This window comes from Microtus pennsylvanicus, chromosome 16 (genome assembly GCF_037038515.1).
Source record: "Microtus pennsylvanicus isolate mMicPen1 chromosome 16, mMicPen1.hap1, whole genome shotgun sequence".
NCBI classification, from domain to species: domain Eukaryota; kingdom Metazoa; phylum Chordata; class Mammalia; order Rodentia; family Cricetidae; genus Microtus; species Microtus pennsylvanicus.
The window spans coordinates 13,486,536-13,499,040 of NC_134594.1; the positions used below are offsets into that span (position 1 = coordinate 13,486,536).

General features: G+C 36.5%; 1 protein-coding gene across 2 annotated transcripts in view; it reads left to right on the plus strand.

The window, feature by feature from the left end:
• The window catches only part of Adad1 (adenosine deaminase domain containing 1), a 34,582-nt gene that overhangs the window by 13,890 nt on the left and 8,187 nt on the right, over positions 1-12,505 (plus strand). Inside the window, exons 7-10 of one of the 2 annotated variants that reach the window (XM_075950635.1) lie at positions 111-234; positions 3,106-3,276; positions 4,448-4,677; positions 9,542-9,779. In XM_075950635.1, coding sequence (XP_075806750.1) covers positions 111-234; positions 3,106-3,276; positions 4,448-4,677; positions 9,542-9,779 — 763 coding nt within the window. The remainder of the gene's footprint in view (positions 1-110; positions 235-3,105; positions 3,277-4,447; positions 4,678-9,541; positions 9,780-12,505) is intronic. The other variant, XM_075950636.1, reaches the window with a different exon arrangement.

A 12,505-nucleotide genomic window follows, 5' to 3' on the forward strand; every position in this document is an offset into this window, starting at 1 on the left:
ATGTAGCACACACACACACAAATATATGTATAAAATCTTTTAAAAATATATGATAAAGGTAGAATTTGGGCAACTGAAGAGGGAGATTAACCGCTTGCTGCTGTTTTCAGCTGGACATCATGAAGTTGTGGCTATAGGCACAGGTGAATACAACTACAGCCAGTGCATCAAGCCGAATGGGAGAGTGCTGCATGATACTCATGCAGTTGTTACAGCAAGAAGGTCTCTCCTTAGGTAAGTTAAAGAATGCATTAAAGGCCTTCAAATATTAATGTTCTCAGACCAAAGTAACTACATAAACATTTCTGTTACAAGTAGAGCAATACTTATAATAGAGCAAAGGATATTATAACCTCTAATCCAAGTCATCTGACATTTTTGTGTTGCTATAGTAAACTCACCATGGTAATTACACTGTCTTGTGTAGATTTTGGTGACTTCCTTGTGAACTAAATTTTAAGACCCCTACAAGATTTTTTAAAGTTAGAAATACCGTCTTTAAATGGTAACTGGAAGTGTAACTTAGGTTTGCACAAAGTAAACTTAATCTTACTTCACTTCTAAATTAGATGTACATATCTGTCTTAGGGTTTCTATTGCTGTGAAGAGACACCATGACCACAGCAACTCTTATAAAGAAAACATTTAATTGGAGTGGCTCACTTACAGTTTCAGAAATTCAGTCCATTATCATCTTGACAGGGAGCATGGTGGCATGCAGACAGATGTACCGGACCTGAGAGTCCTACATCTTGCAGGCAGCAGGAAGTCGACTGAGACACTGGGTGATATCCTGAGTGTAGGAAACCTCAAAACCTGCCCCTACAGTGACACACTTCTTCCAGTAAGCTCATACTCCAACAAAGCCACACCTTCTAATGCTACTCCCTCTGAGATTATAGGAGCCAATTACATTCAAACTAACACATTACCCAAAGGCGGCAGCAGAAGAGCACAGGTTTTCAGTTACAAATTCCAAGCATGGTCTACTGATAAGCAGAATATAAACAATATATCCTCTAGACAAATGGTTCTCAACATGTGGGTCATGGGGTCACATATCAGATATGTTAGAATTAATAACAGTAGCAAAATTACAGTTATGAAATAGCAATGAAATAATTTTATGGTTGGGGTTACCACAACCTTGAAGAGCTGTATTAAACGGCTGAGAACCACTGCCTTAGACTGATAGATCAAAAGAGAAGGAAAGGGGCTGAAGTCAGATTTCCCTCTCCTTTTTTTTCCAGACTGATCATTCTGCTCTTCACAAGAAGTAGTAGCATGTGGTTCAAAATGGCCAAGAATGTTTGTTCTCTTTAGAAGCTAATGTTTATAAAAACATTAACAGTGAGAACTTAGTGTTACATCCCATGATGTACACCAATGTTTTATTCTCTTGAGCCATTAAACTTTGTTGTCAGTTGTTTTACTTTTTTGATCTTTCCTCTTTTGACATTTTGGGGGCCCACCACCCAGCTCCCAAATAAATCACACACGGAGTCTTATTCTTACTTATTAATGCCCAGCCTTATCTTTTTTCTCCAGCTTTTCTTAAATTATCCCCACTACCTTTTACCTCTGGGCTTTCTCCTTTTCTTACTTCTGTGTATCTTACTTTCACTCTTAGTCCGTGGATGGCCCCTGACATCCTCCTCCCTTTGTTCTTTCCTTGTTCTTCCTTCCCTTTCTCGTTTCTCCTTTTATTTATTCTCTCTGCCCTGCAGCCCCACCTATCCTTGCTCCTGCCTCACTATTGGCCGTTTTTAAGACCATCAGGTGTTTTAGACAGACAAAGAATCACAGCTTCACAGAGTTAAATAAATGCAGCATAAATAAAAGTAGCACACCTTAAAATAATATTCCCCAACAAAACTTCTTACAAACTTTTCATTATAGCAAATATCTAATCCAAATCTAAGTAAGTGTTCTCATCCAACTTTTTAGTTATTAGTATTCTTCTACTCTTGTTTAATTTCTGTATTCTCACGGTTGCTTTTTTCTTTGCTGGAATATTGAAAAGCAAATTTAGATCTGTTTTACCTGAAAAAAAAATGCAATAGCTAACTCTAATAAAGAATTGTATAATCTTAAAATTTGTTAGAGAAAAGTGCTGGGGAGATAGATGGATCAGTATGTTTGCTCTGCAAGCATGACAACCTGCTTGCAAATCTCTGGAACTCAAATATAAAGCTGGTCATGGCTGCATGTTCCTGTGACCCCAGCTTTAGGGAGTGGAGAGTCTCAGAGATCAATTGCCACCTAACCTAGCCTAAACTGTAAGCCAAACTGTCTTTCTCAAGGAAATAAGAGGGAGAGCAGTTGAGGAAGATGCCCATCGCTCTGTTCTAGCCTTTGCATGTGCACTGTCTTGCACACATATATACATAAAACAGACACAGCATTACTGTGGAAGCCCTTTAGAACATTGCAACTCACGGTTGTCCATCCTTCCTTGATACTGAAAGAATTATCTGACCTTCTTAACGCTACTTCTTACGTGTGGAGTGGTTTTCTGTGCTTGACATTGTTACACACTGGTGTTTTATTATGTATTTCTGGTAGTGAGAATAGAGTGTAGCTTAAGGTCATGATGTTTTTGTAAAATAATATCAGTCCCTTACAGATTAGTTGCCATCTTTCAGGCTATCTACTTCATTTCTAGTACAATGTAATGTTCCCTGTGTTATATCTGTGCTCTTGGATTTTTCTTCAACACTAAGAAACTTGAGCCACTGGTGATGGTGGTAGTAATAAAACAGTAGGAGTAATTGTTTTGATAGGGAAAAAGCATCAAGTTGGTTTTTCAGAGCTATCTCAGGAAGAAAGGAGGAACCTGGAGTCAGGGGTTCTTTACAAATATAAAGTGTAGGATAGTAATCAAGCAATGACGCTTTAATATAAGTTACAGGGCAGTCCAAGCTGAGGACTTCTTGAGGTGCTTAATTTTTCAATAGATAAAGCTAAAGTTATGATAAGACTTTTGTCAATATCAAAACTTTTGACATACAGAGATATTGCTCATGTTACATTTGGTTATGATATTCATTAAGATAATATCTGCATTAAATTTTATTACTTAACAAATCACAACATTTATTTTAGGTACTTTTATAGACAGCTTCTACTCTTCTATAGCAAAAATCCTGCTATGATGGAAAAGTCAATCTTTTGTACAGAACCAGCTTCTAATCTGCTTACTCTGAAACAGAACATCAACATTTACCTCTACATGAACCAGCTGCCTAAAGGATCAGCCCAGATTAAGTCACAGTTGTAAGTATTATGAAAGTTGTTTTTAAGACAGTAGGATGATAACTGTATATATGTTCTGAATGTCTGTCTCAAACAGAGTAAACTCAGTCCGTATTGGTACAAATTTGTATCCATATTGTAGCCTTGAGTTATTTGTGGGTTTCAGAGTACCGCAAACCTCCCCCTCTCCATTCACTCTGACCGAGGCCAGTTCTAAAGGTACCCACTCTTGTTTCACCACTGCTTCCACTCTACTTCACGAGCTTTAGGAGACTGTGGGTCTGTGCAGTACTCATATTCACATACAGGAGATTAAAAACTGCTCTGTGGCCAAAATGTCATTACTGTGATGAATATATAGTATCAGGTAAGGCGAATGCTGAACAGTACAGGCACAGTGAAGAAAGAAAAACATACCCAAGTCTGACCATCTAGAAATAACCACAGGCAATATTTTTTTTATAAAAGATTCTATAAATCACTTTGAAAATAAGAACTATGGATAGATACAATTCAAGAAAAAATGACTTTAGATTTTATTAACATTTTATTATAGGTGAATCTTGAATAAAAGTTTTTCCATTTCATCATTTTGTAGTTCTAAATCTTTTTCTATATAGAAGAAACTAGCTCACAAGTTACAAGAACAAAGTATTTTTTTTAATTATTACTGGTTTTTAAAGGTAGGGCTTCATGTGTTCCAGACAATCCTTGAATAATATATCCTCATTATATAGGCAAAGCTGGTCTTAAACTTCTTTGCAGGAGTCATGGGTTTATACAGCAGCTCACTATATACCCCTGGCTGGCCTTAAGTTGTTGGCTAGACAAGACTGGCTTTGAACTCATGGAAATCTGCTTGCCTCTCCCACCCATGTGCTGGAGTTAAAGGCGTACACCACCATACTAGGCCTTAGCATCCTATGTTAAAGGACATAAACAATGTTAAAAATAGGAAAATTGTGCTGCGACTCTGTGTGTCGGTAATTTGTTGTTCGTTGTTATTTGCGGGGAGATGATGAATCCATTCCTATTTTCTTTGTGTTTGCTTCTGTTCATGTTATTGGAATGAAGTGTGTCCTGGTAAATTAAACCTGTTAGAGACAAATCTTGAGAACATGCACATTTTACTTTTAACAAATTTGTATTTCTTAAAAAAATAAATAAACAAAACTTTCTTTCCTCTCTCTAGACGCCTTAATCCACATTCTATTTCTGCGTTTGAAGCCAATGAAGAACTGAGTCTCCATGTGGCTGTTGAAGGCAAAATTTATCTTACTGTTTACTGTTCTGCTGATGGAATTAATAGAGTAAACAGTATGTCCTCAAGTGACAAGTTAACAAGATGGGAGGTGCTGGGTGTACAGGGAGCATTGCTGAGTCACTTTATCCAGCCCGTTTATATCAGCAGTATACTTGTCGGTAAGTTGTAGCACAGTTTAGATATGGCTTACCAGTATATAGCCAACTTTTGCATACATTTAAAGTAAAAACAGACATATTATCTGCTTTGTTGAGCTGTTGTTTTATAATGATTGGAAATTACACTTACTATATGACTTCTATAATCTTATTGGAGGCAAAGAATTAACATGCTAGTCACTTAGATTTATTCCATCTGGAATTTACAGCATCACTTACCTCATAATGAACCCCATTTCCTTATGGAAAAGATGCTGTTTTGAACCTCCTAAATTTAAAAGCTCATGCTACATTTTATCTTCTCTGATATAAGAAATTGAATGTCCATTTTGGATCCTTCTTATCTTTATATCATCTTAAGCATTTGATCATTATGAAGATCATTTTAATTGGTCAGATAAATCTGATTAACTAGAATATAATTGACAGATTATTCATTTCCTAGCTAGAGGATGCTCTGAACTTTGGGTTTATATTTGAATGGCTTTTCAGATACTATCTCATTAAAAAAGAGTTTGGGGCTCTTCTTCTTTTAAGTTGGCATACAAAGTAATGGGATTCAAAATGACATTTTCATTTTCATATATGCATGTCATTATACATATTTCTGTTCTATGTGTTATCATTTAGCACACACAATAATGGGAATCATAATATTTATATGCATGTGTATGTCATCGTACTGTGCTCGTATCCATGTCTATTATTCACTAACTACATCCTTCCCTCCCTCCTTTTGATGGTCCTCTTTGAATTGCATGGTGTGTGTGTACACATATATGCATGTACATGCATGCACACATATGTCTATATATATATATATATAAATTCTTCATATGAGAGAAAACATGACTAAATACGTATTGTGTTTATATACTGAATTCCCTTTTCCCATTCACCTGTTGAAGGGTACCTAGGCAGGTTTCATGTCTTATGTACTGTGCTTCCTGCTGTGTGTGTGTGTGTGTGTGCATGCCAGTATTGTGCTATTTTGGATCTGTAGGTCAATCATCATGGATCTATAGGTCAATTTGATATCAGGTATTGTGATGATTTTAGCATTGATCTTTCTGCTTAGGATTAGGTTATTTAGATCTTTAGTGTGTCCATGGGAATTTTCTAATTGTTTTCTGATTCTGTGAAGAATGCTGTTTTTAATTTTGATGGAGATTGTGTCAAATTTGTAGTTTGTTTTTTGTTAGCTATTTTCACAATGTAAATTTTGCATACCGATGGATTTGAGAGGTCTTTGCATACTCTGTCTCTCTCAATTTCTTTGTTTAGTGTTTTAAAGTTTTGATTGTAAAGGTATCTCATCTGCTTGGAAAGATTTATCTCCAAATATATTTAAGCTATTGAGAATGGGATTCTTTCCTTGGTTTCTTTTCCTGCAAGTTTGTCACTGATGTATAGAAATACTAGTAATTTTTAAATGTTGATTTTGTAACCTACTTTGAAAAAAGTGTTTATAAGATCTTTGTGTGTAGAAGGACAGCCTTGTTTTCTTGTTATGTTAGAGGAAACACTGTAAGGTTTTCCCCACTTAGTATAATGTTAGCTGTAAATTTGTTGTATGTTTCCTTTATCTTAATTTCTCAGGGCTTTCCTTATAAAGAAATACTGAACTTTGTACGTGGTTTGTCCTGCTTCTATTTGAGATTATGATAAGATTTCTAACCCTAAGTCTATTCAAGTTCTGTGTCACAAAGCATTCATTTGTATATGCCAAAACATCCACCCTTAGATGCCTAGGATGGAACCAGCTGAACATAGTTCATGTTCTTCATGTGTCATTGGATTTGGTTTGGAAGTGTTTCATTGAGAACATTCACATCTGTGTTCTTTGAGGCAATCAGTATATAATTGTTATGTCTTTGTCTGGTCTTTAACATCACAGAATGAGCTTGGTAATGTTTCATACCTTTCTATTTTATAGACCAGGTCAAAGATGTGAGACTTTTAAAAATATTACCAAATAGCCCCAGTCAACTCTCCAGTAACCGTGGGTGAGAATACATACTCATTTCCTATGCTTCATGGGGATCTATTATTTGATACTTTTTAAGATCATATGGTTGAGACCTGCCTGATCTACAGAGCTAGTTCCAGGACAGGCTCCAAAGCCACGGAGAAACCCTGTCTCGAAAAACAAAAAAACAAACAAACAAAAAAAAAGATCATATGGTTGACTAAAATTCTTACTATGTTTACAGTTTTAGTCAATTCAAATACTTTCTCAAGGCATTTTAAATTTTTCTAAATCTTCTGTAGAAGTCCCTCTTTGTTTTTGATAAATATGAGTTTGAGATATAAGAAATTTATGTGCATTTTCTGCAATCACAGACTTGATGAAGAGAACTTTTGTTAAGTTTTATGATGATGTTTTTAAAAATTTGTCATTTGTATGATGTAACTTTACCCTGTAGTTATAATGTTGTTTAAGAGAACAGACATTGATTCCTTTATGTAGTTGGTTAGTGGTTTGGAGCAGGAGTATAAGAATTAGATATCTGGTCATTTGACTGCCATCTTGCACCTGGCAGTTTAGGGTGGTAGTATACAGACAATAAAAAGAAAATGGTGCTGGAAAGTTGCTTCAGGTTTTTCATCTCACAATCTCTGTGGGTCCCACATGAAAATAATTGGCTGTCTGGTTTAATCTAAAAAAAGTCTTATGCGTATGAATAAGAAAATGAAGATTTCCAGAACTCTTGTAATCTGCCTATAAACCCAGAAGCATACATTTTAGAGACTCTTCGGGGGTTCTGACACAGGTAATTGAATGGCTCACATTTTTAGCAATTCTCACTTAAAAGAGAGTGATTTGATACCTAGGACATCTTGAGAGTTAATTGAACTTTATTTATTCTATCATACAGTTTATTACCTAATACATATAGCACTTACTAAATACCATTTTAAATAGGTATTCATCTAAGCCTGTTGTTAAAACACTCAGTAAAGTGGAATATAGGCGTGAGTACAGCCAGTTATGTTAATCAGGCAGCTCCAGTTCTTTACAGACTTCTTCCTTTTATATAATTGAACTTTGCTTCCCTTTTAATTCCGTAGAAGGGAGCAATTACAGATTAAATTTAATTCTTTGAAGATGACTTTATCTTCTTTTCTCTTAAGTCCTTTTTATAATTCGTGTTTTTGTGCTCACATGTCACAGTATATATGTGCATTTGGAGGTCAGAAGGGATCTTACAAGAGTAGGTTATCTCCTTCCACTGTGTGGGTTCTGAGACCAAACTCATTAGGAATTATGTCAGGGACTGTACAATTCTTTATATTTATTCTTCCAAGCCTATGTTAACTTAAAAGAATATGAATGCAAAGAACAGTGTGTTTAAATTTTCATTTTAATTTCTGAGAGGTTTTCAGGGTCTTCAATAGGACTTAAATAAAGGGCAAGAAGCATGCATAACCAGTCCCTTGTTAGGATCTATCCCATGCATCATTGTCTCAATTCCAGTTTCTCTGCAGATTGTCTGACAAGTTGCCAAACTCCCACCCTTTCCCTGGCTGCCACTAGGATCCCAGACTTTTCAAGTTTCTTGGGGTGCATCTAAATTTTAGTAGTTTGATAGCCAAAGTGAGCTATGATAGAGACACATTTGGGTCTCTTGAGAATGCCTTCACTCCTTTCAACAATATTGTGTGAATACAAAGAAAGCTTTTATTACTGTTCATGTTAACCAAAAATGGTCATTCTATAATTACTTTGTGTCCTTAAATTGGAACATTGTGGTTCCATAACAGCTATAATTTGTGCTCATTAAGTATAAAAAATTATTTGACTTTCACCAACAATCAGATGCTGATTTCATGCAAAAGCCTAAAAATCAAGACAGAGTGAACAGGTTCTTTCTGGCAGAACTCTGTAAAAAGTACCATTTCTTTGTGGTTTAGTACCGGTTCTTTGCAATTTTTTTAATTTGTTTTTTATTTTTTGTATGTGAGTGTTTTGCCTGCTTGTGTGTCTCTGTACCATGGGCCTGCAGTGCTTGGAGAAGCCAGAAGAAGTCATCAGATCTTATTGTACTGAAGTTACAGAAAGTTGTGAGCTGCTGTGTGGATGCTGGGAATCAAACTCTGGTCCTCTCGAAGAACAGCCAGTGCTCTTAACCCCTGGGCATTCTCCAGTCCCTGGTTCTTAACCCTGGGGCACGCTCCAGTCCCTGGTTCTTAACACCCCCCCCCCCCGCCCCATGCTCCAGTCCCTGGTTCTTAACACCCCCCCCCCCCGCCCCATGCTCCAGTCCCTGGTTCTTAACACCCCCCCCCGCCCCATGCTCCAGTCCCTAGTTCTGTACTTTTAGTCACTATTGCTTTTTTCCTTTTTGATCGTTCCTCGATGGAAATTCTGTCATTACCTTGTCCTGATTCTGGTCAAATACATGGAAATAAGTGCTAAGAGGATAGATGCGGGGTAGAGAACATTAAGAGAAGAGAGCTTCAGGGTATTTGCAGTTAACCTGAGCCACTGGCTCTTACCTCAGTCTCAGTCCAAAATGACAATCCTGCCTCCAGGAATCTCAGTATAAGACTGAGCCCGAGAGCTGTTTCCTTCCATTTTATAATCCTTTCTCCGGCTGGGATTAAAGGCGTGCCCTGCCCAGTTTCTATGGCAAACTAGTGTGGCTACTGGGATTAAAGGTGTATGGCAGTGGTCTGTATGGCTGATCTTCAGGCAAGGTTAATGGTTAAAAAACAAATGAAATGTGGGATAGAGAAAATTAGAAGAGAAGAAAGCTTTGGAGTATTTATAGTTAACCTATTCCCATTATATACCTTTTTTTTAGCACAATCTTTTCTTTTGACCTTAAATTTCTGAGTATGTTTTGTTTTTGCTTTTTAGGTGATGGGAATTGCAGTGACACTAGAGGCTTAGAAATCGCAATAAACCAACGTGTTGATGATGCGCTCACTTCAAAACTTCCCATGTTTTACTTGGTCAACAGACCTCACATTAGCTTAGTGCCCACTGCATATCCTCTGCAAATAAACTTGGACCACAAATCACTCAGTCTGAACTGGGCACAAGGGGACAATTCTTTGGAGATTGTGGATGGCCTAAGTGGGAAGATCACTGAAAGGTTAGAATTGCTACTTTCTCTAAAATCATATATTAAGCACAAGAAGGCTTTTTATTGAAATTTTATTCTTAACAATTATGTACATTATTTATTGGATTCTGAACAATTGTATTGAGTGTGGCCAGGTTTCCAACATCATATTCATTATAACTTTCTTTTTGAATAATATAAGCTTACAAAGTTATATAGTAAATGGTGAAGCCAGCATTCAAACCCAAGGAATCTGGCTTTAGGCCTGTGTTTGTTAAAATATTAGAATCATAGAATTGATTCTACTAAATCTAAATTTCTGGATCTGGGGTTAGGAAGCTGCATTTTTCACATTCTGTTCCAAATATTACGAACACACAAGTGTAAGAACTATTCTATTATACCATGTGGTCACTCCTGTCCTAAGGATTTCAAACTGGAACCCTAATATAGACATTTTATTTCCAAAGGCTTTATTGTTAATCATAATATTCTGTGCCTTTTGGATATTTCTTTGTGATATTCATGTAATTCATTATTGAATAAAATGAAAACCTTCTAGTAATGGCTATATATTTTTTAAATGAGCAGTGAGTAATGCTGCTAATAGCTTACTGCCCAGGGAGGCATTTTTCCCTTTGTTACTATAGCCATGGAAAGTTATCTAGGATCTAGTAAATAACCCTTACTCATGCTCATACAAGCAGACCTGAGTAAACACAGGATTCCTTTAGGGTGGCTTTTTTTCAAATTTACAGACTTTAAATATCTTCCTCTTCAAAGGACATTTAATCAAGACCAATGCAACTCTTTTTTGGCATGAACATCATCAAGTCTTGGGGTAATATGCAGGATAGTGTCAAGAATAATACAGAGTGTAGTACAACAAATATATTGTCTGGCTTTGGATTATAAATATATTCAGCCTTGCCTTACACATACAAAAATATAAGATATTTTAAAACTCAGAAAATAATGGCGTGACAAAATAGAGTAAACAATGTGAAACTAGTTTAATTTCTTACTGTGATCTAGTATTTGCAAATAATTACAAATAAGGCAGTGGATATGTCCAACTCTAGACTGTGAGTTTTAGCCCCAAAGAATCAGTGAAGCAAATAAAGTCTGCTGTTGCTAGCCCTGTAACTCTGGCCCCAGGAGAAAGAAGCAGGGAGGCTCCTGAGTTAGACTAGCCCAGGCTTCTAGCAAATTAGGTGTTTGAGCTGTATCTCAAAGACCCTATCATAAAATAAAATAAAAAGATTTTTAAAGTCATGGTCTCATTATCTAACCCTGGCCTGGAACTTAGCAATCCATTGGCCTCTGCCTCCAGAGTGCTGAGGTTAAAGGGTGTGTGCCACCATACCCAGATTCCCAAAAAGGTCTTAAATTTTTTTTAGTTGAGTTATGTACTTATCACATTTTCATTACGCATTCTTCTCTTGAGGGGAGTTTAGGTTTAAGTTGTTTCCTGGATGTTGAGAATAGAGCAGCAATGAACATGACTGTATCTGTGGAGAAGGAGGGTGCCAAGCCCTTTAGATATAAACCCAGGAGTGATACAGTGGGTCATATGGTAGGTTGGTTGAGTCTGATGATTTCATTACTGATGTCCACAGTGAGTTCATCAATTTGCTCTCCCATCCAAAGTTATTAAGGGTTCTGCTTTCTCCACAGCTTTCTCAGCCTTTGTTGTAAGTTGTTTTGTTTAAATTAGCCATTCTGCCTGGAGTGGGATGAAATCCCAGAGTTCCTATCTGTTAAGGATAATGAACATTTTTTGAGGTATTTCTTAACCACTTTTTTTTCTTACTGAAAACTCTCTAGCCCATTTTTTAAAATTGGGTCATTAGTTTCCTTGATTCTTGTTTTGTTTTGTTCTTGCTTGTTTGAGTTTTGTATATTCTGGGTATTAATCTTTTGCTGATGTATAGCTGGAAAAGACTCTCTCCCATTTTATAGGTTTCTTCTTTAGTCGCTTGGTTGTTTCCTTATCTGTGCAGGTGCCTTTTAGTTTTATGAGGTCCCACTTGTCAGTCATTCACGTTGATAGCTCAGCAAATGAAGTCTTATCCAAAAGTTATTTTCTATACCTGTACCTTATAGTATATTCCCTACATATTCCATTGGCAGTTTTAGTGTTTCAGGTTTCAGATTGAGATCTTTGGCTCACCTGAATCTAATTTTTGTGCTGCATGGTAGATAAAGGTCTAATTTCATTTTTCTGCATGTGGACATTCAGTTTTCCCAGTACCATTTGTTGAAGATTCTGTCTTCAGTGGATGTGTTTTACCTCTTTGTCAAATATCACATGGCTGTAGTTAGAGCATGCACATACACACACAATAATAATGATGATGATAATAATAATAATAATAATAAGCTATCAGCTTGAGATGGTTTCATAGGAGGGCCTTAGGGAAGGAAAAGGAAGAGGGAGGACATTCTACACAGAGAAACCCTATTCTGGAAAAGAAAAAAAATGAGGTGAAGGAAGGAAAGAAGGAAAGGGAAGAAAGAACATCTGAGTGCTGGGAAAATGGCTTAATGACCAAGAGCAATTGCTGATTTTACAAAGGATGGGAGTTTGAATCCCAGCACCCACATGGGGTGTCTCACCACCACCTGTAACTCCAACTCCAGATGATTTGACTCCCATGTCTGAATTCCAAGGCTCCTTAACATGCACATGTACATATGTACATATATTAATATACACATGCAGACATACACATATAAATAAAATTTTTAAGAGT